The sequence below is a fragment of the Trachinotus anak genome, unplaced genomic scaffold, assembly GCF_046630095.1.
Source record: "Trachinotus anak isolate AG129_WGS33_773 ecotype Australia unplaced genomic scaffold, CSIRO_AGI_Tana_v1 ptg000019l, whole genome shotgun sequence".
NCBI classification, from domain to species: Eukaryota; Metazoa; Chordata; class Actinopteri; order Carangiformes; family Carangidae; genus Trachinotus; species Trachinotus anak.
In genome coordinates, this window is record NW_027273870.1 from 14,596,451 (window position 1) to 14,623,551 (window position 27,101).

At 41.7% G+C, this 27,101-nt stretch overlaps 1 protein-coding gene across 5 annotated transcripts in view; it reads left to right on the forward strand.

Annotated features, from left to right (window-relative positions):
• Positions 1-27,101, forward strand: part of LOC139636385 (glutamate receptor 2-like) — a 67,885-nt gene that overhangs the window by 38,769 nt on the left and 2,015 nt on the right. Inside the window, exons 16-19 of one of the 5 annotated variants that reach the window (XM_071504431.1) lie at positions 138-385; positions 9,917-10,031; positions 16,332-16,466; positions 19,773-19,948. In XM_071504431.1, the coding sequence (XP_071360532.1) occupies positions 138-385; positions 9,917-10,031; positions 16,332-16,466; positions 19,773-19,943 (669 nt within the window). In that variant the 3' untranslated portion in view covers positions 19,944-19,948. Of the gene's footprint in view, positions 1-137; positions 3,213-3,242; positions 10,032-10,790; positions 10,906-16,331; positions 16,467-19,772; positions 19,949-27,101 lie in introns of those variants that run through there. The other 4 variants (XM_071504432.1, XM_071504434.1, XR_011694389.1 and 1 more) reach the window with 4 other exon arrangements.

The window sequence follows — 27,101 nt, forward strand, 5'->3', positions numbered from 1 at the left end:
GAATAAGAGAAATTAAAATATGTTAAAAGCTGCATTCACCATGGTTGCTAACGCACCCCTGTGCTTCAGGGTTGACAGGACCCTCAGCTGTACACACTAGGTCATAGTGTCTTACCTCGGCCTGTCTCTGTTTTTAGCGCTCTAAAATCGCCCTGTTTGACAAGATGTGGCAGTACATGAAGTCGGCAGAGCCCTCTGTCTTTGTCAAGAAGACGTCGGAGGGCGTCCTGCGCGTCAGGAAGTCCAAAGGGAAGTACGCCTACCTGCTAGAGTCCACCATGAACGAGTACATCGAGCAGAGGAAACCCTGTGACACCATGAAAGTGGGCGGAAACCTGGACTCCAAGGGCTACGGCATCGCCACACCCAAAGGATCCCCATTAAGGTGGGTGGATCAGTATAACAATGCTAGCCAACCTGCACTGCCATGTACCATTCACACTACTAACCTGCTGCCTAGCATACTGTCCCGCTCCCCATCCACATGGCTCACCTCTCCACTCAGAAGCTGCCTTGTGCTCTGTGGATCCAGAAACCCCCACCTACACCCCCCCTCAGGTCCCTGAGGTCCCAATCAGTAAAAACACTGGCTGAGCGCCTGCTCCAGCAGTTAGGTGGTTATCAGCCAGTGTGTGAGCTGTGGCTGTGCCCTGCTCAGGAAAGTGTCCCAACATGGGGAGCGACGTAGTCTGGTCCCAAGCCTTCATGCCCACTGGGCGTCGCAGTATGCGAGTGTGATGAATGGAGCATGGCGGCTTACTCGTTGTTATAATAATCCACCTACCCTGATGATGTCATCGCAGTGGTTTGTATTCTTACCATGGCTACCACCTCTGACCGTTGGCTAGTGGTGGTTGCCGTGACAACTGGGGGAGGGCTGTTTGAGTTAAGATGTCAGGTCTTATTGTCAGCCATCCTCTGCTTGATCCATGTCCATTCAAACTGACCTCAGGAGAATCTGGTTGCAGGTTCATGATGAGCTGGCTCTTCAGCACCTGGATCAAGGGAATTTGTGTGTGTGTGTGTGTGTGTGTGTGTGTGTGTGTCTATGTCTACATTTGTTTTCCATTACAAATGCACGATTGTCTCCTTCCCAAAAAAACTTTATATCACAGGTACAGAAAAGATTTTAGTCCAAATCCACTAATCTTACCGTTTTGCTTCCGTCTGAGTGGAATAAATAAAATGTCTGCTGCCTGTCAGAGGGGTGGGAGTAGGAGAAGAGCTGACTTCATGAAAAACATTTTACTTTACAATCCCGTAGTTTTCTAGATTTTAAAAAAGGAATTCAGTTTGTCAGGAAGGTTCCTGGAAAGGAAAATTGAGAAAGTTTCATATAATATACTTATCATTTTTATTGTATGTCATCATCAGGTCCTTAAATCACTGGACGTGAACAACACAAGGTTTAAAATGACTGGACGAAGGAGAACAAGCCTTGTTCAGGAACAGCTTGCTGCTGTGCCAGGTAGAGACCTGGGGCCGGTGGCATAAAACACCTTAAGTTAAGATTTTCCTTAAAGTCTGAGCTAATGTTCCCTTAAAATGTTCTTCTTATCTTGGTCTTATACTTAAGGAATTACTTAAACTGTTGCTCAAAAGACCTCAGTAACTAAACTAAGGAAAACTAGAATCACCTCCCATTTTTCCTCCTCCCAGTGTGAGGAAACATGGTCACAGTCTACTTCCTTAGTCACAGTGTTATATAATAATGACCAGAGGTGTTTTTGCAGAACATTATGATGTCACAGTGAAGTTGACCTTTGATCTTTTGATATAAAATGTAATCTCCTCATTTTATCCTGGAGGTCATGAATAGTCTATGAATTTGTGAGTTATGCTCTTAACTGTCACAACCAAGTGTATATAGATAAATAAAGAACATGAACTCATCCTAAGAAGAGTGGGAGAACCCAGAGGACCTTATGTTGAGGAACTGGTTCTACATCACAGATGTGACCAGTAGTCAGTTCATGATGTGTCCGACCATCTATAGTTGGTTTCATGTCACCAGCCAGTTAGGCGGATTGTAGGTTTCACCTGATCAGAGGTGTGCTGGGTCACATAGTTAGCTGGGAGCTCGATCACTCTGACCCGTTAGATGAGACAGCAGTGACTCCTTTAATGTTACTGGTTTCAACAGCTGATAACAGGTATCATAAGTGCTAATGACAGCAAATTAATGGTCTCCATGGAAACAGTAGAATTTTACCTGTACAATCTATTTCACTGCTCTAAATTACTTAACGTTTTTCCTGAACTAAGGAAACTTTTTAAGAGATTCTGTGCAACACCCTTAAGTCACTCCCTCAGCTAAGAAGAAATTACCACTTAAGTAGTAGTTAAGTAGAAAGCTTAAGGTGTTTTGTGCACCTGACTAAGAGGAACCCACATACTCTCACCCTGCCCAGTCTAACTTCAGACTTCTGAGAGTTCACTGTCACCAGAATGAAATGAAAAGACCAGAAATTAAAATCATCCTCCAGAAAGACGCAGGCAGATAAATGTTGGCCCCACCCCCTTCAGAGTGCTGATATACCTCCTTTTGACTGTGCTTTAACATGCACATGATGCCGACCATGGGACTCCTACAGAGACTGGCAGGTAACAACCCTGATATAAACACTACAGGAAAGAAGGACATCGGGTCTCATGTCAGAGCAGGTTGTGGGAGCAGATCAGGTCTGCAGTTCACTCCTGAGATCTGAGAGAGTCAGTCATATTCTCCAGCTTCCTTGTGCTCATAATTTTGTCTTTGGTACGAGTGACATGTAAAACAGATGAACACATGAACAGTGTTCACAATGAGCACATAGATTGTTGGTCTGCTGTCGTGTTGTATCTGCGATCAACTTCAGTCTAGGTTTTTTGAATGATGATGATGTTCATTTTCAGTTAAGGGAAACTTCATTAGTGAGGAGAGTTGCTGAGTTAGTCTGAGCCTCACACACAGAGAGACTCAGGGTGAGAGGAGGAATATTAAACTGTTCCTGCACGAGGCCAAATGTGTTGAAATGAGAAACACTAAATATTAACAGGGCAAAGCTCCACAGTGCACCTATAACACCTGGACCACACCTTCAATTAAAACATTACTGTGATAAAAGTCTGTATGACCACATCACTGTCGATGTAACTAATACATGAAAGCTCTGCCATTCCCCATAGCCAGGTACAGACAGGTGCAGCCAGGTACAGACAGGCGCAGCCAGGTGTAGCCAGGTGCAGACAAGTACAGACAGGTGCAGCCAGGTACAGACAGGCGCAGCCAGGTGCAGCCAGGTACAACACTGGGCACGCCCCCTGGCCTTGAGGTCTCAGTGGTGGCCATCTAATTGTAGGGTCCAAATTAAACAGATAAAAAATAGGTTAAAGTAAATTCATCATATTTAATGTTGAGCTTTAATTTGCATGCAGTCAATAGCAGCCTGAAATCCATGATCATAACCTCCCTGGTGGTGTCTATGAGGCCCTTGACTGAAGCCAGGACAGTCAGAGAGAAGAGGCCCCTCCTTCTTTGTTTCATTGTTCATGTCTGAGACGTTTGTCCTTTGTTTGTGTTGCAGCATGCATGTCACTGTTTTCAGTCTCATGTCTTTTCAGAGCACTGCACATGGCTGTATGGTTCTGTTGCTGTATGTTTCTGTATGTTTCTCTGTGGTTCTGTATGGTTCTGTGTGGTTCCACCTGCCCAGTCTATTATATTTCTCCTGCAGAATGTTTTTAATGATGATTGCTGTTACCTGCAGTTGTCAAATTTCTAGTTAAAGCTGCATTAAGCGCTGAATGAGTCGTATTATGTTGGATTTGTTAGGTTCAGTATAAACAAGCCAAGGCGGCATAATGAGGGGTCTTCTTAAAGGTAATGTGACTTCTGTAACTTTGTGAAGTCACAAAAAGTCACCGCCCTCAGCAGTGGGCAAGCAATGAGTTCAGAGAAGTTACAGAGCTGGGTGTTGACTCCCGGCATCACTTTCAACCCTGTTAATGTTGTTTTAGTACCAAAAATATCGCTTAATGTAGCTTTAAGTCTGACCCTTAGGACTGTATGACTGCTGTTGTGGTACGACACCATGGTAGAACCAGAGACATGTTGTTCAATTTCTACAACTTTCACTCAGGAAAATTAATGAATATTAATAAATCCTGTTGAATTATTTACTGAATACCTGCAAACATGATCCTACACCTTTCCCATGTCTCTGCTCCTAGCATGATCTTACTGTTTTAATTATGTTTTTTTCCCATCTTGCCACAGCTGCAGTCAAAGTGGATAATTCATGTTATAATGTAAATGTTGGGTTCAGTTCAGAAAAAACACAAAATTTGTTGCATATTCAAATTACAACACAAATATGTAACAATGAGCCATGTGATTGATTGGCCACCTCTCCAGGTGTACTCTCACCTAATGTCAGCTGGGATTGGCTCCAGCCCCCCCACCCCCCCTGCGACCCTCAAAGGATAAGTGACATAGCTAATGGATGGATAGAAATATAGCAACGATTACTGATACTATTCTGTATTTGAAACCAATCAGATCCGTGGTGAACTGAGCCCAGACCTGGTTATTAGTAATAATTTTACACCACATCATATTATAGAGTATTATATAGAGTCTTAGAAACATTAGCCTTCATTAATCACAACATGATACACAAGTTGACAAGTTTACTTGATTGATGCATGAGATACCACACACCATTAGCAACTACTTCACCTGCAATTACTTCATTACCATTATGTAGAAAGCTCTTCCTGCTGGATTGAGGGCTCTTTAAAAACCACAATAAATCAATGACATGATGAAAAAAGGCCCAATTAAATAAACCACCGGGCCGGTTGCACAAAGATATATTAGACTAGTCTACAGATTTAGACTTGACTCTGCTCCAGTGCAAGTCCCTGAGACAGTTTCAACAAATGTCTAGTGTTCTAGTCTAGGATAATTCAAGTATTCTCAGAAATGATGCTGTGTTCAGGTTAATGTGGAATGATAACATTAGTAACCCAAAGCTGTTTTTCTAACCTCACTTTGGGAGATACAGATATCTCCTGGACTGCATAAATTCTCAAAGCCATAAATCATGTGTGCATAGGCACTGCCTGTGCCAAGGATGGTCCCAAGACATCTGAGATGTCTGTCAAATGTGCATTGTCCATAAATCACAAATATTCACATGGCACATGCTTCTGGTGGAACAGGCTATGAGGCTTTACACACTTACACCAGAGATATGACTTGCGTGATCCAGTGGGATGGCCTTTGGCTTGCCTCTGTGGCAGTGCCCCAGCATGTAGGGAGATGATCAGCCTTCTTGAATCCTGCTGTGATTCTCACATGCACATGCAGAGCCCACACAAGGCATGTGTTCAGCCTTTGTACCTTTACTGAGGAGAGAGGGGGTGGGTGATAAGATTAGCTGTGGTTCAAGTTAAGCAGTGCAGTCTTACTGAAGACAAAATTTGGGAGGAGGGCTGAAGTTGCTACCCAATGCTTGAGTGGCCAGCAAAGGCAAACCCTTGGCCCCTCCCCTTCTCACAGTCTGACTGAGAGGGGGTAAGATGTAGAGCTGCAGAGTTAGCCATGGGTTGGGCTAGAGCATCCATGCTCAGACGTGCATTCTTGGCTGACATTAAGAAAAACAGTGGACACTGGGTGTTTTCCTGTAAGGCAAAGAGATCTATGGCTGCCTCTTATTTTTGCCAGATTAGGTCCACATGATGGTGGAAGGTCTGCTCTGCATACAGGCATAGGTATCAATTTGCTGTGTGTGTCTGCCAATGGGCGTGCTAAAAAGTTAAATGTCCCACCCCCACGCCCAAGATAAACCTGCACAAACCACAGCCTACATGACCTGTAGCTGTATGGATTTGGAAAAGGTGGTGAACTTCCAGAACCGTAGGAAATGAATAGTGACGACTGACACACATACACAGAGGTATTGAAGATTAAACTAACAATACACAATGTGAAACGCAAGAATAATGCTATGCTGTGCACTACCACCCTGTGATGGGTCAGGGGGAGTGTAGTAAGGAGGGCGCTATGTGATTGGTGGCTACAGTTAGGAGGAGGGGCCTGACAGCTAAACAACTGCAGCAGAACGAGGACTTGAGTCTCCAGCTGCAGTTAGCATCTAGCTGTTAAACAATTAACATGGTCTGGTTAGCAGCGATTGAACTTTTAAATTCAATATCTAAATATAGAAACTTTTAATGACACAATCTGAATGATTCATCTGAATAGTAGATCAAATGCCAAAGTAACATCCTCCACAATAAAAGATCATCAGATCACTCACCTCTACTAAGGTTCATAATTTAGCTTATTATTTTATAAGTGACATCTTATAAATTCAGATGTATTTTGATTGGCTGTCAGTGTTTCTATCGTTCATCAGTGTGATCCCATCGATGTCGTTCACCACTGTCGTTAAAATTGTGGTGTGGACAATATTTAAAATTATATGTTTTTAGTTATTGTTATAGTTATGGTTCTCTATCAAGACAGCCCGTTACTCAGCACAATCTGGAAACTGCATTCAAACACATATTCCTGGACAGGTCGTCCCATAAACTGATATCCAAGATCAGCTGGACAAACTGAGGGGTCATTTGGTTGCATGTTGATGACTGGTGTCATGGGGGCTTTGAGACAATGTAGAGGGAAAACAGAAAATGAGGTTAGAAAAAGAAGACTTCATTTCACAGGGCTGTTACTGTCCTACTTTCCCTCAGGTATTTAACCTCTAAAATCTGTTATGTTATTTTACAGTATAATTTAAAGGAAAGAAAAATGCTCTCCTTGTAGTTAGCACTTGCTCATTGAAGAGAAAGTGCTAAAGTTGTACAGAAAATACCAAAACAAAAAGGTTTTTAGTATCATTGTTAACTACAGGTAAGAACTATGACAACGATTATATATTAACAGTTGCTTATTAACATACACCAACCTACACTCAGTCTCACTATTACAACATCTCAAGACTATTTGAAAACTAAGATATAATGAACTAGCAAACTGTCTCAGGTCACAAGATCAATCTTCGCATCAGACTCTGTTTAGTATGAAAAGTGTACATAGATATTGAACAAAAATGACAAATAATTACAAAGAGTCACTGAAAGCAAACATTTAAAGGAATGAATTCATACACAAATATAAAAGTGACAGGAAAGGACAATCGATATAAGACCAGGCTGAATCTTAGACTGGTCCAAGGAAATCATTCCCCTTCAAATTAGGATTAAATTACAGAACAAACAACAGTTAATATGAGACGTTCCTTAGATAATGTTAAAGAAATTAGCAGGAACATAAGGGACACTTAAAATAAAGGATTTGCCTCATCTTTATGCATAAGGCAAGAGTTCTCTTCCATTAGCTTAGCTACATACAGTGCATTTATACTTGTATAAATACCTTTGTGCAACCAGCCCCTGGTCTAGTTATGTGGAACAAACTAGAGTAGGTACTCATTTAATCTAAGGTAAACAAACCAAATGTAGTTGTAGGATGACCCACCAACAGCTGTAAGTCATGAAGTTGTTGCTGAAAGTCTGACAACTGAAAGTGATGTAACTGAGCCAGATCCTTTCTCCTGAAATAGGCCCATCTGTTCGGTGATGTGACCTCACAAGTGACCTTTTCCCCAACAACAATTTCCCCTAGCTTAACTCAGTGTTAACCTGAACCTTAACCTTATTTCTGCGCAGCAACTTCAGTTTACTACTGTTACTCACAATTGTTTTTGTTTTTTGGCCATCAGCTCTATCAGTTACAGTCACACTGGAACATGGTGATATCTGAGTTCAGGGCCTGATTCACCTTATTCAGGTGAAGAGATGAAACGGTACAAAAATTCATTATTATAGTGACCAAAATGATCATTTGTGAATGTTTGGTTTAAACATTAAAATAATAACACTGTTAACACATCCGTGTCACAGATGAGGACCAAAGATCAGTAGCAGTACTCTGTTTGTCTACAGCATGGCCACTCTCTGACCAAGGGAATATTTTTATTTTCCTGCTGTAATGTCTTTCAGAGCACAGACACTGTAAACACACCTGTCGCCTGTCACGTTGCTGTGAAAGTAAAAAACTGCAGCTATTCTGCGCTCGGTATGAATGAGTGGCAGCCCTGAAATAAGTTTCAAAAACACACAGTCACTGATCGAAGCATCTCAAACTTAGCCTGTGACACTGACAGGATCCGTTTTATCCAGTCTGCATATTGGCTAGCAGCTCACTCTTTCTCCCCTGTGTGTGTGCATGTGATGACATTGCTCCCTGCAGATATGTGTGTCCTCTCTGAACAGCAGGGCAAATTGTCTGGCACTGTACAAAGGAGTCAAACCCCTTTTTTGTGGGTTTACATGCCTTTAAAAATTCACTCATGTAGTGCTGCAGGAATGAGTCCTAAAACCCAGAAAGTAGTCATATGTCATCACTTTCTGTTCCCTGGTCCTGAAGTCTTTTTTGGTTGGTTAAGTAAGTAAGGTCTGTGTTAACACAAGCTGAAGATATTTTCATGTTTTATTCTCTGACATAAGATCTGTCAGTAAATACCCCATTCCTGATTTCTTGAAGCTTTTCCGTTTGTTAAAAAAGGCCGGTTGCTCAGTCCAAACATGAAAACCAATCTACTCACCAGGCCAACCTTTACAGCCTTGACGTGTTTCATACTTGCACTCTTACAAACTGATGAAAGATGATAGACTTTTTTAGAAGAGGTCAGAGCTAAATTAAACTACAAGTTGGAGTTTAGTGGTGGTGACGTTGAAGTCATGTGACCGTGGTGTAGTTGGTTTGTAGCCCAACATTAGCTTTTTACTTCTGCTGATTGCATTTAGGCTTCAAACATCCTAAAGTGGTGTTCATTAGTGAAGATTATCCTACTGAACAAAACCGGATCAGGATCAGAAACTGTATTTTCTTTAATAATCCAAAGGCAGTGGAGAAATCCTATTGGCTGTTTGTGGAGTGAACCAAGGTGATGATAATGTCCAAGTCGGACTACAGATTTTGGTGTAAAAAGGTATTAGAGGCTGAAAAATCTCCAGAGCGGCTCTGTCACTGTCTCCCTTCATGTTTAACTGACACATGAGAAACCCATGTTGTTTGCCACACATGTGTCTGGGAGACTGTTGCTGGTTGATGCCGTACAGAACCTAACATGAGTTCAGTCAACTACAGTAATAAACCACGGTCATTGTGATAATTAAAATGATCACAACAGTAATACTAACTGTGTGGCATTTTGACTGTGATTTAGCATGAAACCGGAAACTGTTTAATCTCTGTTCAGGTGTTTCCTTTCAGTCTGATAACCTGACAGCTTGTTCTTGTTGACTCTGTTTGTTATATGTGATCAGATTAGTTACGTTGGTGTGTCTCCATCACCAGTAGAGCTGATGGCCAGAGCTACAGAAACACTAAAATGCCTCGCAGAGAGCAGACCGGCCGGACAACAGCAAGGTTTTCCTTTGGCCTTTTGTAACGTGGGACAATTACATTATAAGATATAATTTCAAGTAGCAACATCAATCGTCAGTGCTAGCGAACACGGAGAAATTGATATGTGGGTATTTGTTAAATGATCTTTGCTTAGAAATAAGAAACGATTTGTAACTGATTTACTGAGAGCTAGCTCTCAGAACCCAACCATATCTGTAAGACATGTGAAGTGATTCTGACTTACTTATATCACTCAGCTAGCTCCTGAGACATGCCAATGCCAAGCCTTATCTAGCTAATCTCATAGTGATGCATTTGCTGCTAAGAAAAGGGAGCTCTGCAGCTGTGTGTATTGTGTTAATGCTCAGGAATCAGAGTTGATGCTACTAACATGATACCAGCAGGAAGACTGACATGACACCTGAACTGCTAACAGCCACTGTGTTCATGTAGAAATGCGGTGAACCTGGCGGTGTTAAAGTTGAACGAGCAGGGGCTGCTGGACAAACTGAAAAACAAGTGGTGGTATGACAAGGGAGAATGCGGCAGCGGAGGAGGGGAGAGCAAGGTTAATACACACACACACACACACACACACACACACACACACACACACACACACACATATATATATACCAAAACACACACACACATGAAAGGTAACATTGGGTTATCATGTGTGAAAACAATGTAAAGAAGCAGCACAGTAACAACGCCACAGCGACTTTAGCAATGTCAAGCTTAAGCCTTCACATAAACATAAGAACAAATGAATGCTTATAGATAGAAATCAGATGTGCAGTCACTGATCTGCACCACCAGCAGGTGGCATTGTGGTCTATGCTGCTTCTTTCGCTGATGTGTTGCACCCTGTTTGGTTGAGGTCAGGGTCAGGGTAGGCTTCAGGGGTGAGTCCAGGGTCAGGTGACCTCACACCAGATGGTAGCAACAGTTGATAAAGAGTGTGTGCAACCAGGCCAAACTCTGCCCAGAGGAATACTGCTGTTGCTGCTGCAGGAGCAGAAGGGCTATTCAATGCAGCACCTCTCATCCTCTGTCTCAGGGGCCAAACAGAGGGGCCCTGACAACAAGAGACTAAAATATATTACCATTTAGCATTGGACAGTAGATGGAGAGTGTTTGCTCTAAAACTCTTCCTCCTCCAAAATGATCACTCATCTCAGCGTGGTTTTAAATGAACAGAGCTGTAATGACACATGATGATGGGCCCTCTTTTGGTTGCTAGACCAGAGCGTGAGAACCGCTGCCCCACTAATAACATAACATAACATTGATAATGATGTTATTTATGTTATTCCCATTGAAGAGTGCCAGTAAACCTTGCCGTATTGAAACTGAATGAGCAAGGGACCCTAGACAAGATGAAAAACAAGTGGTGGTACGATAAAGGAGAGTGTGGCTTCAAGGACTCCACCAATAAGGTTAGTTGTACATGTCTGTGGATCGATCAAACACATTGTCTGTTCTCATATTAATATGCACAGTTGGTTCTGTATGTGTCAGGAAGAGAAACTGCACTTTCACATTACAATAGTACAGTGTATGTGTGTATGTGTAAAAACAACACACAGTCTGGTAAGCAGAGGTTAGTTACAGTAATGTCAGTGACACCCCCAGGTTAAGGAATGGAGGTCCACTATCACACTGTAAGTATAATAAGACAAACAGATGGTGTTCTGAAAGCAGAACCTGTTAAGATGAACTCAGACCCACTGAATCCACTGTGTATCAGCTGTTAGGGTTTTATTTTTTATTGTCTGTTTTATCACAAGTTAAAGGCTGTCTGTCCGTCCATCTGTCTGTCTGTCTGAAACCCTGTCTTCAAGGTAATGTCTGTAAAGTAAGACATGGAGATGTAACTATATTTACATTACTTACACACTATATACAGTACCAGTCAAACGTTTGGACACACCATCTAATTTAATGTCTGCATTGTAGAACGACACCAAAGGCATCAAACCATTTAAAAAACACATATGGAATTATGTACTAAACAAAAAAGTGAAATGTTTTAGATTTTATATTCTTCTGAGGTGTCACCTTTTGATTTGACGACAGCTTTGCTCACTCTTCAGTCTCTCCACCAGCTTCATGAGGTCATCACCTGAATGGTTTCCTACAGTCTTGAAGGAGTTTTCATTTACGTTGAGCACTTGTTGGCTGCTTTCCTGCCGGCCAAGTGTCGACTTCACCCATTGATTTGTGAACTGCTGGTTTGAAGCCTCCAGGCTCCATCACCATCTTGGTTTTTTTAAACTAGAAGACCCCTTATTTGGAGGAGAACATGGAGCTGAGGATGAGTGAGGGGTGGATCTGACCTGCTTACTCTATCCTGATTGTCAGGCAAGTCACCGTGTGTGGTACAGTCTGTCAATCACACGGTAGCCCCACCCTAATGCATACCCTGCTTTATGAACAATTTTCCTCTAAATGGGACCATAATTTAAAAAATGAACATCATGTTGTATTGAAGAAGACTTGAAACTAGACCATAATCAAGACCATCAAGACCATAAACTTATTAGGAAAATGTTTACTGAGGTAATAAATCAAGTGAGAAGTAGGGCTATTTTCACATAGACTTCAATACAATCAGACTTCTTTGTGTAACCAGTGGAGTTGCTGATGGTCATTAGATAGAATGCAGGTTTAAAGCACTTAAGCATTGACTTCACTTTTCAGACCAGGTGTCTACATCCAGTTTTGTATACAGTGTATCTACACATCCCAGACCATCTTAGTTGGGTTAAGGTCACAGTCCAAAGACATGCACATTAGGTTAATTGGAGACTCTAAATTGCCCATAGGTGTGTATGTGAGCGTGAATGGCTGTGATGTCTTGTCCAGGGTGTACCCTGCCCTCACCCAATGTCAGACAGGATTGGCTTCAGCCCCTCGGTGACCCGGATAAATTGTATAGATAATCGGATGGAACCAAAAACCTCTAATCTGGACTCATCAGTCCAAAGTCCTGATTTCCACTGGTCTTATGTCCAGTCCCTGTGTTTCTTCTTCTTGGCCTACCTCGGTAGTGGTTTCTCTGCAGCAGTTTGACCTTGAAGTCCTGATTCGAGATGTGTCTGCTACTTAATGTAGGCTCAAATCTGAGGTGCTGTTAACTGGCTGCTAACTCTAATTAACTTATCCTGTGCAGCAGAGGTCAGTCCTGGTCTTCCTGTCCTGGGATCGTCTTCATGAAAGCCAGATTCAACAGAGCGTTTGATGGTTTTCTAACTGCACTTGAATATACATTCAAAGTTGTTGCATTTTTCTTGATTGACTGAGGTTCATGTCTTCAAGTAAAGATGGATGTCGTTTCTCTTTACTTAGCTGAGCATTTCTTGACATAATATGGATTAGTACAATTGTCCAATAGGACTCTTTACTGCACACCAACACTAACACGACAGAACACAACTGATGTCTCAGAGACATTAAGAAGGCATCAAACTCACAAATTAACTCTTGACAAGGCAGAACTGTTCCAGATGATGACCTCATGAAGCTGGTTAAGATAATACCAATATTGTGCAAAGCTGTCATGAAGGTAAATGGTGGCTACTGAAGAATTTGAAATATTAAACATATTTTGTGTTTGTTTACTACTTAATATGTGTTATTTCTTAGTTCTGATGTCTTCAGTCTTGTTCTACAATGTAGAAAATATGTACAGACTGTGGTTTAGAATCAACTTTGCAGATGCTTCATTACGAACAAAGGACATTGGGCCTCATGTATGAGCAGGTTGTAGGAACATATCAGTTCTGAAGTACATTCCAGAGACCTGACAGAACTGCTCGTGTTCTCCAGTTTCCTTATATTCGGAGCAAAGTTGGTGAGCAGTCCAGACCGGAACAGACGAGACAGTCCTGTAAACAACAAGCCCATAGGCCTTCCGACCCAGAGTTAGGTTTTGTTGCAAGGCGACATCTAGTGGCCATAGTAATTATGACAGGAGCACAATTACAGGACAGCAGCTTCAAAAATACATCAACTTGTTTAAATTTTGGCAGGAACTTTTTCTAAAAAGCATTCACAACAAGTTATGTGCATATTTACCTGCTGCCTTAAACAGCAATCTGACACCGCCGTCCTCCATGTACCTCCAGCTAACGTAAACAGAATGATAGACCAGGATGCGCTTGGTGAAATCTTGGTGGAATAACTGCTACATTACACAACATTACCACAACTTCTGACAGTGGCTTGTGACATCAGGCAAAACAACAATAGCCCAATTGAACAGACTCTGCTGAAGGGTTTTTGACAACAGGACTTGAAGCTGAAATTCTTCTTTTTACTCTTTTGTAACATTTTTGTGAATGAGACTTTCTCACAAATGAAGGGGCACAGGCACCTCCTCACTGAAACAAGTCAATTACAACAAGCTTGTCCTGTTAAGACAGTTTAGGGAATCTGACCTGGAACTCATACAAACAAACCTCAGAGGAAAAAGTCAGGGAATTTTAGGACGAGAAGAAGTGTATCCTACACACTGCTCTTACTCAGCATCACAATTTATTGATCATCCTGATGTGTCTGTCTTTCTATACCTTCGGTAGTATTTGTCAGAAATACTCCTGACAAAGTGTTAGAGAGACCAAAACATTTAGGTGCTGAGAAAGAGCAGTGTGCTGTGCACTTTCCAACGCACCTGACCCTAAAACATTTAGATGTGCAAATACCTTCATCAAGAAGAAAGACAAGAAGAAGAAATGTTCATACATGAGGTCCAACATGTTTATCCCTGACCCACTGTTCTGTTGAGAAACACAACAGAAAAAACTGTGAAAACAGAACAAGACCTCAGTATGCATCAAAGGAATTATGTCATACCATATATTATCTGACCATATCCACTATACATATACCGATGTGTGTGTGTTTATATATATAGTACCAAGTACTGTACATACATATACAGATGTGTATGTGTACCCTACTGGTCGAAGATTTAGAACACCTCCATTTCTCCTGTTTTTACAAGTGTCAGCAGCTCAAGTCCAGTGGAGAACCTTAAATGGTTTTTTTTTTTTTGGTTTTTTTTTGGTTTTTTTTTTCGACATGCACATCTGCGAATGGTCTGTGTTTCCATTGAGAGAATAAAGCTGGGTTTTCTCCTCCTGCAATATCGTTCCAATTAAACATGGCAACAGATTTTCAGCATCTGCCAACTGTTGTGATGATTGCATCCACAGCAGTAGTTGTAGTAGTATTTATTTGAAGGCGCCGAAGGTGTTTGGTGCAGGTGATGACAGAACCCTTTATCACAGATTTTTGAGAGGCAATACTTGGCATTGTTTTTGGGTGTCATGTGACTACTCAAGTCATGTCATGTGACTTAAATTCGGAAAAAGTAATTCCATTAACCTTTAGTGAAATATTGTTTTGTCGAGTAGTCTGAAAAAGAGAGTTTTTTTTAAAATTCACATTCCCATGACAAATGTTTTAGTGCCCAATTGCAGGTTAATGGAAATGCAGCAAGTGATAAACTAAATGTAAAGTGAAATAAGTTATAAACTAAATATGAAATAAGTGATACACTGAATGTAAAATAAAGAAAGTGATAAACTGAATATAAAATATATATATGAAAAAGAGATTTGGTCACCAAAGCAGAAAAATCCTGTAAATGTGATTTGTCAGTGATGAAGTAGTTGGTTAAAGCTAGAGTAAGTGATTCCAATCCAATACACATTGTATCAGATTCAGTTTACGTCTCCTCAGGGAGCATTAGCTGTCCACTCTGTCTGTGCCGGTGTTCCTCCACAGCCCTGACACTGTAAATGTGAAATAAACAAAGTGGCTCAGACTGAAACACTCAACTGTACTCCAGCCAATCAGCAGCAGTTGGTATTTGTGCACAGAACAAGGCAAAGAGGAAGACGAAGAAGAGGGGAGATGGGGGAAAGGGTGCAGTGGGGCAGAGAGAGAGAGTAAATCTGGTTCATGCTGACAGATATTACCAATGTAAGGATGACCAGGCAGTCCACCCTCCTGTCACTGAGGGATTGATCAGGACTGCAGACGACAGACTGAAGGTGAAGGTGAGTTCATGGAAGAAATTTCTAGCAGTGACGGCGTGACAGCAGAACATACTCCACAATTGTGAAGAAGGAGAGATGGCGTGAGAAGAATAAAACTGAAAAAGAAGCTAAAAGCTAAAAGCCATGTTAACATCAGTGAGGCAGGTATGGACACTCCTATGGGTCGTATCAGAGGGTTGACGGTTGTTCAGGTTGGGAGACTGGTTAAGGTTGGGGGACTGGTTGGAGGACTGGTTCAGGTTGGAGAGCTGGTTGGAATTAAAAACTGCTCAAAAAATAACTTAAAAAACAAACACTGAGATATTGAATGATGTAACTTAAAATAACAGCCGGAAAAATGGAGGAGTTCTAAAACTTTTAACTGGTGTTGTGTGTATATATTTACATATTTATGTGTATTTATATGTGTCTATTTATGTGATAGATATAGTATGTACATTATCTATTATGAATCACATGATCACGGTCCTCAAACAACATATCAAACATGTATAGTACACAAAAAGGTACACACAAAATGTGTTTAAATGTGTGCAGGTCAGGTTTAGTGTAGTTGTGTATAACTTTGTTGTTGTAATCTGAAGTTGTCTTGTAGTTATGATGAGGAAACTGTGAGCAGGTGACAGGTTAGTTCAGTTTGTGGAGAAAATTAAATGATTCACTGTTTGTGTGTACTTAAAATGAGCTGTTCACATAGAAACATCCCACTAACCCCACTTCTTTCTGGGTGGCTACTCTCTCTCTTGCCTTGTGTGTGTGTGTGCGTGTGCATATGTGTGTGTGTATGTGTGTACTAGGAGAAGACCAGCGCTCTGTCTCTTAGTAATGTAGCAGGGGTCTTCTACATCCTGGTTGGAGGTCTGGGTCTGGCCATGATGGTGGCGCTGGTGGAGTTCTGCTACAAGAGTCGTGCTGAGGCCAAAAAAATGAAGGTACCACCTTTAGTTTCACTTCACTTTCTATTTTAAATGGAATATAATAGAGCATCATAATATTATTGATATGAAACCTTCCACGTGCAGGAGTCTCACTAATCTGAATTTGAGTGATGAGTCATAAGACCAGAAAAGAAAAAACGTGATTGGTTAAAGTGATGTGTGTTGTAGTATTTCCATATATGTGAAATTCAAATCAGCTGACTGGAGACATGACCTGAAGAGACAGAGTCTTCTTCTCTGTTCCCTTTTATCAAGAAGGAAACCTGGAATGCTTTTAGTCCAATTTAGACTGTGGCCAATATCAATATTACAAAAGCAAACACAAAACAACATTTTCTTTCAGTAGCGAAACAACCCCTGAGAGGCAAATTAAAAAATATTTTTCTAAGTTCTCGCCCCTCAGGGCTTCTGTAGTTGGTCGACTTTGTAGTTGAGATTCTTTTGTACAGGACAAAAAGTTACAGCTGTGATGAGCCAGGCTGAACTGAGCTGGTGGTGTCAGGAGGAACACTGCCGTCCCAGCTGCAAATTGATTGTACTGGTCCTTCATGGGCCATGGCTGGATCAGGTACTGAAGGTTTTCTGTTCCAGCCAATGGTGCAAGGGTTTTTTTGCTTGTTTTTTTCCTGTTATTTAGTGATGCTCTTGACTGTTACAGGTCCAAGCACTAACAGTGTTAGAACCTTATTGTTTTTATTATTCTGCTTCCATATGTCAAACTGGTTATGTCAACTAAACTATCAACAGTTTTGAGTTTTGAATTTTGAGAAAAGGAAGTAAAGCATGTTAATATTACCCAGAAAAACATACCCATGTCAACCTGAAGACTGACTGGAGAGCAGTGGAGATGGCATCCTCTGTGGATCTGTTGGTTCTGTCATGTCTGTGATGTACTGCAGAACCGACACTTCATCAGAATGGGGCCACATGGCGGGCATCAGTTACACACTGCAGACCCTTTAGGGGCAGGGACATTGGTGATTGTGTTGAAGCAGATGGGAACGCTCCTCTGTGTCAGTGGTGTATTAAATATAATAACATCAGACAACTGATGACATGTTAGTACGTGGGTCAGGGATTTTATCAGCAGCTTGACTCATCTTCACTCTCACACATGATGTTCTGAATCTCCTGCCACATGTCCTTGGTGCCGTTGGTGTTGAGATCCCTCTCCAGTGTCTGCTGATGTCTCTGCTGTGCCTCCTTGGTGCCAGTGGTGTATGTGTCCCTGTCACCTTCATCAGCTTCTTGGCTCCAGATAGAGCCCCCACCTCTCCTTTCACCCAGGCTTTCTGTCTGGGGAGTGATTTTATCTACTTCTTAATTTCCATACCATCAACACATTTGCTGATGTATGATGTTACTGATGATATATATTCCTCAAGACAGATGTGGTTCTCCTAGGTGGCAGAATATCTGATCATGTGGTGGGCCTGTATTTTGGTATCTCTAATTTAAACCATCAGATACCACAAGGGAGGGGCAAGGACATGACTGATTTACCAAGGAAACACAGCTCAGTGAATACTGATGTTAGCTAACTCTTTTGAACTGTTGGAAACTTACCACAAAGCAAAACGATCTGACTGAATGTCAGATGGTGATATTAACGCCATTGGAGACTGAATGCACTTAATGCATCTGATGACATCTGATAATTGATACCAGTAACCTACAGTATAAAGTTCGTTGTTAACATTGGTTTGGTGTAGAATCACCTCAAATCTCTCTCTTTGCAGTCTATAGAATTACTCATTAACACCCATATGCTAATACGTTTATGGGGAGAAAAAATACAAGTTTAATATGATGACATGATATGAAGGATGTTGAGCTCAGCTCCAATGGGCTGATGATTGTGACTGTGACACTCACCTTGGTAACATTTTGGGCATCTGATTAGGATGCATCCTGGGCACCTTCCTTTTCAGGTTCTCTGGGCACATCCAACTGCTTACATATCCCATCTGGCTGGGAAATACCTCAGGCTACCTGGAGGGGGGGGGGCTGGAAAGCATTGTTGGAGAGAGGGACATCTGGAATACCTTGCTTAGCTTCTGAGTTGCCATGGTGACCTGGCCCCAGATAAGCGGAATAAAATGGAAAAAATGGAATGGTCTAATCACAACAAAGACAGGAAAGCCCTTTTGTGGGAGCAGATTTAGTGGACACTGAATGGAGGAGTAGTCCAAATTGTCCATTAGCCTATAATAGGCCTGGACTGGACTCCATCTAACAGTAGCTCTTGGCTGAGGTGATGATATTCACTGTTTTGTTGTCTCCCACGGATCATATCATGCACCAACATACTCCTAGCTCTACGGCTGCATGGTGACAAGTTCATCCATATAAAGTACGAGGGCAAGGATCCTCCAGTTGGTTCTCATGGTGAAACTGTGTGAACTGCAGGTCTGGGGGTGCCACAAAGACCATATACTCAATCTGTAGAGATATAATTACAGATCCTTTAATGAAAAACTGACAAAAGAAATGCATTTTGCTCAACTGATATTAGTCATAAAACCTTTTCTTCAAGTCTACTAACCACACATATACTGTACTAAGTGCCATGACCCACCTGCTGGCTTTGTGTCCTTGTGTCTTTGTGGTGCTGGATACCTCAAACTGAACTGATTGAATAAACAGCCCTGGAATCACATTGTGGTTTGTGGTTGAGGATATTTTGTATTCCAGTGATGCTGGGAGCTGTGCTGTTGGGGGCAATAACCACTAGTAGGGTCCCCCATGACAAATTGGTTCAGACTAAAATCAACTGTTGAAGGGACAGGCATCTTTGAAATGCATCAACTGAAACCAGAATATGTGGACTGAGAAATCCTCCTGAGCCATGCCTGGGTGGAGAGCTCACTAGTGAAGCCAGGTCTGTCAGTGGTCAGGTCAGTCCAATCAGGCTCAACTCAGCCACCTGCGAAGCCAAACACAGGGGTCTGGTGTGCTGCCAATGGGCTGGCAGGTAAAGGTGCTGAACAGCTGTCTCCTTGGATGTGGAATCTAGGAAGCAAGAATTTAACTTTTTAGTAACATTTCCTCTTGGCTTAGCTTGTATAGCCTCCCTGTTAGTGTGTAACTGTCATTTTTTATTCTCTCTCTCTCTCTCTCTCTCTCTCTCTCTCTCTCTCTCTCTCTCTCTTTCTGTCTACTGTCTGGGCTACCTCACGCTGTTGAGGTTATCTCACACTGTTGTTGTCACTTGAATCAGTAACAGTCACACAGCTAAAGAGTTCATCGTTGTTACATAAGCAGTATAGTGGTAACAATGACTTTATTTTTGTTATAAAGGTGGCAGCCAACACCTTGTCGTCCCCCCAGCACACAGGGAACTACACACACACTCTTCCTTCTCCTCAACATGCCCCCAACTTCAACCTGCTGTCCCCCAGCCACCAGCCAAACTACGCCACCTATAAAGAGGGCTACAACGTTTACGGCATTGAGAGCGTCAAGATCTAACACGGGTAGGAGAGTGATGATTGATGGCTACGACTTCCCTAACCTCACAGTCATAAATAATGTTGAGACAGTTCACTTTTAATTGGTATTAATTCATACCATCAAACAGTAACTGCATTCACAATATGGTGGTACACAGCAGCTTCAGTGGCAAACTGAATTTTCACTGATCAAAACATTCACTGCCTTCATTGTCTCCTGCTTCCCCTTTAAAACTTTTCCTGTGGACTTTTTTCACTCCCTTTAAGCTACAGTCAAACAACTATCACCATCTCCTAAGTCCCAGTGTCCTACAGTGGCTCAAACGCTTCTTTTTACTGTAAGGATATTAATGTGAAACATGTCAAGGAAGTATTTAGTTTCAATACATAAGCTGTCTCCCAGTTCAGAGGCGTCATCCTTTGGAGGAAGCGGTCTATGAAGGTGTGGCCCTCTGTAGCCATCGTAGACCAAACTGAAATAAGACAGTGTGGTCTACAGAAGATTTTTGGCCCAGGAAAAGGAAGACACATAACTTGGCCGCATTTGAAGGAGTCTTTGTAATCGGACAGCATAGTCACGGTGCTGTGATGCAATCGGCCTTCAAATGCAGTCTCTGAAGGATGCGGCCCCTGCATTGAAAGTTGCTGAATTTACCATGTTAACCCTTACAGTACACTACCAGCTGAGCCAGCTGGTCACCAGTTGGCAATTTTTTTAGGCTTCTCCATGAGTTGAAATACCTGCTTTCATGTGAGATAATGAAAATAATGGTTAAAATTAATTAAATTAAAACAATCATTTAAAACAGTAACAAGTATGTCTACCACTGCAATTGCTACTCAGTTCTAAAGGAATGAGTCCTAAAACCTGACATTTAGTTGCATTTTTTCACCTCTGGTTCCTTCGTCCTGAAGTCTCTGGGTTTTTGGTTAGATGGATGAAATAAGGTCTGTATTTAACACAAGCTCAAGACATTTTCACGTTTTATTCTACAACTTAAAATCTGTCAGTAAATACCCCAGTCCTGATTTCTTGAAGCTTTTCCACCTGTTAAAAAAGGCCTGTTGCTAACAAATGTCTAGATGAGACTACAGACTCATGCCTTTACAAACTGTTACTATCTCTGTAAGAGGAAAAGCTTTGGTAGAAGAGGTCAGAGCTAAATCAAATTTCAAGTTAAAGTTTAGTGATGTCATGTGACCGTTGAAGTCATGTGACCGTGGGTTTATAGCCTAACATTAGAAAAACCCATTGGCTTTTTGTTTTAGGGAGCCAGGGTGACACTGACATCAGGATTGGTCTACAAAAATACATCGTTCCTGCAGCACTCTATTGGGTAGATGTTTTATGGAACATTCACAACAAATTGATACATGCAATACTATTCAATGATGAAAACTGTTCTGAAATGAAACCCACAAATGAACATGTCACGCCAGGATTTTGATCAGTCTGATTTCATTAATATCCCTCTACATTGAGTCTCTTTGCTAATTGCCATCACAACAATGAGACAAACGTTGCCACTGAGGTCAGCTTGCAGCATGCTGTGAATGCAGAAATTGTCCTTGATAAACAATGATACCATGGAGACCTAAATAATCACAACAGAGTCTAGATTAACACTGAATCTCTGGTCAAAACTGTATATGGCTGTGATACTCCTCTCCTCTGTTCACTCAATACCCAACAGCTTGCTCACCTCCTCTATCCCTCTCCTGACCTCTCCTCCTTACCACTCCTCCTACCATCTCGGCACTCTTTTGTCCTCCTTTCCTTCCTTTGTTCCCCTTATCTCCTCCCCTCTCCTCGTCTTCTCACCCTCCACTTCCACTTCTCTCCTTTTACTTTTTCCCACCCCTGGTCCTCAATGTGCTCCCTGTTTCTCCTGTTCCTTTCTTACTTTATAGCCAATCATCCTCTTTGATGGACCGACTCATTGGCCAATCACTGCCATCTGTCTTAATGCCAGCTTTTCTTTAGGCAGCCCCATAATTTCATTTAAAAGATGGAATGGTTTGGACTGGTAGCGTCATCAAACACTGGACATCTCGTAGGAACCAGTGTAAGTGCAACACCACTGCATGACAGTGGTGAATATCACTGCTGTCTTTCAGTTGACTTACTCGGTACAACACATACAGTATGGGATATCACAACCTTGTATGGCCTGAGTGAAGACATCTTAAATAACACCTGTAAGGCAGATGATCTGTGGTGACATAGTGCATGTGAGGCCCAATTTGAGCATTTATATTTCAGGCACCATAGTCATTACTCAGTTCTTATGTTGTTCTGCTTGCTAAAAACACCTGACCTGACAGATTTGACAAGCCACAGCTAGTTAGGTCAGTGTTTGATTAGCTAAGAGTGGACCTGGCTCAGGTAACATCCACTCTACTGTTTTCATTTTAAAATGAAAATTATCTCCTTTCAGACGAACATTTTAGCTCCATATCAGAAACGATCTGTCCATACAAACAAACCTGAAAACACATACATAAATGACTTTTTATCTACAGTTGGCATGTGCGAGCTGGTGTAAACTGGAACATTTTATTTATTGTCTACTCCTCAGTTGATTAGTTGTACAAAATACTACGATGAGGAACAGGAGGAACAGTTGTAGTTAAAATACAGAATTTAACTAACAACAGCTGCTAGCAAAGACAACCAGGTCAGAAACACTTGTTTATCATTATCCGTGTTGCTTTTACCACTGGTAGTCGAGGCTGATAAGACCCAATCAGGGAGCAACTGTGGGTGTCGATGTCATCGTTTCCAAAGGTCACTGTTTCTGTTTTCAAACTAAAACGGGTCAGCAGTGCTTCTGAATGTCTCTGTTTTTGGTGCTTGAAAACTCTGGAGTAGGGAGGAGTAAACTTAGAAGAGATTAGGTTTTCAACTAAAACTTAGTTGTGTGGATGCACCCTTAAAATCAATTGAAATGTTCCAGTTTTGCAGTAGCAACACTGGCCTCCCTGAAGAAGTGCTAAAGCTAAAGAGGCACAGTTAACATTTCCCATCTGCCCAGGGTGTGGTTTTTCGTTGCACATGCAGAACCTTCACAAAGCCTGTTCTGCTTATCTCAATAAGGAGAGCAATGGCTGAGCCAGAGTTGTGCATGGTGTCTTTGTCTCGTCTGACATGTGTGTTTTCTGTTGCAGGGTAAACAAGAGGTATTTCCTCTACATTTAGAGATAACACATCCTATTTCTCCCTGTACTATGGGTTAGCTGAGGAACCAGTATTGGGGCAGACCCCAAAAAGCACTGACCTGTGTTGGGGGGCCTAGTTATGGTCAGTATTTCCATTTAGATGGAGCTGGAAGAGTGGGTTTGGTCGATCGGCTGGAGCTACTTTGGGTTTCTTTGACAATGCTGCAGGAGAATATTTACAAGAGCAGAAAGGCTCTGTTCAGGCCCATTGCTCTGTCCCTATGCTACAAACATAATAGGCAGTGTGTCTGGTGAAGTGGCGGTGATCAGGATCACCATGGACTAACACAGTCCCCCAATCATAATTTCCTCTTTCTGCACATCAATGTATATTGTTTGAATGTGTTAAAAGTTTCTTAAGTAACCATACACAGTGTTTAAAATGCTTGTCAGATTCCCAGTGCTCAGAACACAGCAGGTCAAGTACACCAAATACATCATAAGTAATAAAAAGTAGTGCCATTCTCCACTTGCTCACCAGAAGTAAGCAGACTTCCTCCATAAGGCGCTGCAGGACATGCACCAACATGTGTAGAGAGAACAGTTGCAATGGGCTATCGATTATGCCAACCGCATTTGTGTCAGCAACTCTGTGGTTGAAGACAAGGCTGAGCAAAAGAGCAGTAATTGTGGTTCTCCCCTCAGAATTGAATTACATTTTTGCCCATTATGCACCTGTAAGTTTTGATCCTTGGATAGAACAGGTAATAGCTGTTGGTGGTAGCTCAGATGTGGGATCATTTTGGCAGGGCATTAGCTGATCTGTTTACCCCCAGGGAGATTTCCCACGAACCCCTGTTCTATTCCATAGAACACATAACACATCCTTCATGGGACTTGATGTTAGTGCTAGAGGCAGTGTGTGATCTCTGTGTTTTGCCTGTGTATCCCTCTTGCACCCAGTTAGCTTTAGATTATTTCAAAGTTGCATTACGTCCCAATGTACTTTAAGAGCCCAAGGTTCTGAATCTGTAGTGTGGCTTTTGATCTCCTAAGCTTTTGTATCTGAGGAGCAGGGAAGGTTGCGTACCTTGTGTGCATACCTTGTGTGCTGAGAGAGTGTTACTCACCTACATAGACCACTCTCAAAGTCTTCACTCATGCCACCACATATTTGTCTGTGCTGCCAGTGCAGTGAGGGGCAAAGCCCTGTCAAATCTGTGTCTTTCCATGGTTTGTAATGACAGAGGTTTACCATTGCCTCACAGTGTGACGGCACACCCAACCAAAGGCAGGTATATGAAAGGTATATGAGTGTTGTTCTCAATGGGGTTGGTTCTGCTTTGCCTCTTGGTCTATAATGCACCCCTGTGGGAGATTTGCCTCCAGATTGGTGGTGAGTGTACCGAGTGAATCAACTAAACGGAATAAGGTAGTGACTGCATCTATTTCCTGAAGGAGATGAGTGAGGTACACCACCATACTTCCTCTGGTCACAGCTAGGCTTGGTGAAGAGTGGATATCAAACTGAGAAATTAAATTTGCAGGTGGAGGGCTAATAAACCTTCCTTGGCATACACTCACTGAGCACTTTACTAGGAACACTACACTAACACTGGGGAGTTCCTCCTTTTGCTCTCAAACAGCCTGAGTTCTTCATGTCATGGATCCACTGATTTTGAAACTTTCCTGAGACTCTGCTCCATGTTGACATCACTGCATCACATTCATGATGCCAGTCTCCTGTTCTACCACATCCCAAAGAGGTTCTACTGGATTCAGGTCTGGAAATTGAACTGAACTCTCCTCTGACCTCTCTCATCAACACAGAGCTGCTGCTCACTGATGGTTTTGTTGTGGCTTCATTCTGAGTAAAAACTCTAGAGACTGTTGTGAATGAAAATCCAGGAGATAAGCTGCCTCTGAAACATTCAGACCAGCAACAATCAGGTCACAGTCAAACTCACTGAGTCACATTTTTCCTCATTAACTGAAGGGCCTCACCGGGTTGTGCTGCTGCCACATGATTGGCTGATTGGATAATTACATGAATAAACAGGTGTGCAGGTGTTCCTTATAAAGTGCTCAGTGACTGTCTGTCACCACAGGTCTTCAGTTAGGCCACACAGAGATCCCATAATGTGTGTATTGTACCTTCTCTTCTTCAGTAAACAAAAGTTATCATCATCACATTTTGTATCTAAATAAAATTAATTCAGTGAAACAGGAGCTCAACTACAGTTCTACTGTAGCAGCATCCGTCTCCATAGAAACGGTTTCTTAACAAGGAGATAATCCTTGTTAAGAAACCATTTCCTGCCTCCAAGCCAGAATTCATACTCCATAACTCGAATGTCTCTCCCAACTTTTAGCCATACTGCAACATACAAACACAACCCAGTACGATGCTTTTACACACTTTCTCCATTCATTCATTACATAACGCTACAATGTGTTGTGCTGTAGCTGTACTTAGCTCCAGAAAATGTTGTTGTGGATTTTTAAGAAACAGTTTACATTTTGTCTGTCTCTCTTTCTCTCTCTCACTTCCTCCCTCTCTCCATCTCTGTACATATATTTATATTCATATATGTTTAACTTTATATAGTAAAAACTATATTTATTGAACTAGTGTAAATTTTCAGTGAAATCAATGTAGAAACTTTTGAATGTTAATGTATAAAATAACCAGACAGGGATATTTATGATATAAATTAAATACTCAAAAAGGTACTTTAGTACTGTTCAGTACCTCTGTTGCGGGTACCTTAGTACACTGATACAGTATTAAACTGATAGTTGTGGTGTGAGGTACTGATCTATAGTCAGTGTGTTACTTTCAGTAGATTCAGTTTTGAGAAGCAGCAGAAGCTGAGTGATGAGCTGCTGTGGACGGGGTGAGCAGTAAAAATATGTTTTAGCCACTTTAAAAAATGTCCACAAGCAGAAACACTTCAATTTGAATATTTTCAACTTTATCTGCCATCAAACAGCCCTTTACTTTGGAGCTACACTTTCTCAAGCGTTGAACTACCGTATACCTACGCACAAGTGCAGCTACAACAGTTGCTCCCTGCTGTTGTGAAGCCTCCAGTATATCATTTGTCTGTCGCCATCTTGGTTTTTGAAAACCAGAAGAAACCATATTTGGAGGAGAAGGTGGAGCTGAGGAAGAGTGAGGGGTGGCTCTGACCTGCTCTGTACTCTATTTTGATTATGGTCTATTTTCCTCTAAATGGGACCATACATTTAAAAAATAAACATAATGTTGTTTTGAGAAGACTTGGAACTAGAGATTGAGACCATAAACTCATTCGGAAAAGGTTTACTGAAATAATAAATCAAGTGAGAAGTAGAGACATTTTCACATAGACTTCAATACAATCAGACTTCTTTTTACAACCAGTGGAGTTGCCCCCTGATGGTCATTAGATAGAACACAGGTTTAAAGCACTTCAGCATCAGCTTCACTTTTCAGACCCAGAGTCTATGTCCATTTTTGTAGACAGTCTGTGGTTTGAGTCCAAAGAAACCAAGCGTAGGAATATGGTAGTTCAATAGTTGAGAAAGTATAGTTCCAAAGCAAAGGTCTGTTTGACGGTAGTTAAAGTGGTGAAAATATTCAAACACTTCTTAACTAACAACTTATGTTAACTTTTTCTGTGGACATTATTTAAAGTTTTTTTTTTTTTAAGTTTTTCCTGCTGACCTTGTCCACAGTAGCTCATCACTCAGCTCCTGCTGCTTCTCTAAACTGACACTACTGCAGGTAAAACACTGACTGTAAATCAATACCTCACACAACTCCACATCAGATAAACACAACTATCATTTTAAGCAGTTCCGTTCATTGACAGGAAGCATTCCCCACAACCTTTGACCTTTGATCTATGACTAATACCCCTTTCAGACAGCAGACAACTCTGCCTCTGTCTCTCCTTGTTGGTTAAATGACGTTCAAACATCCATGTCACTGAATTATTTCTGGGTCTCAGTAGCAGCAACACTTCACCATTCA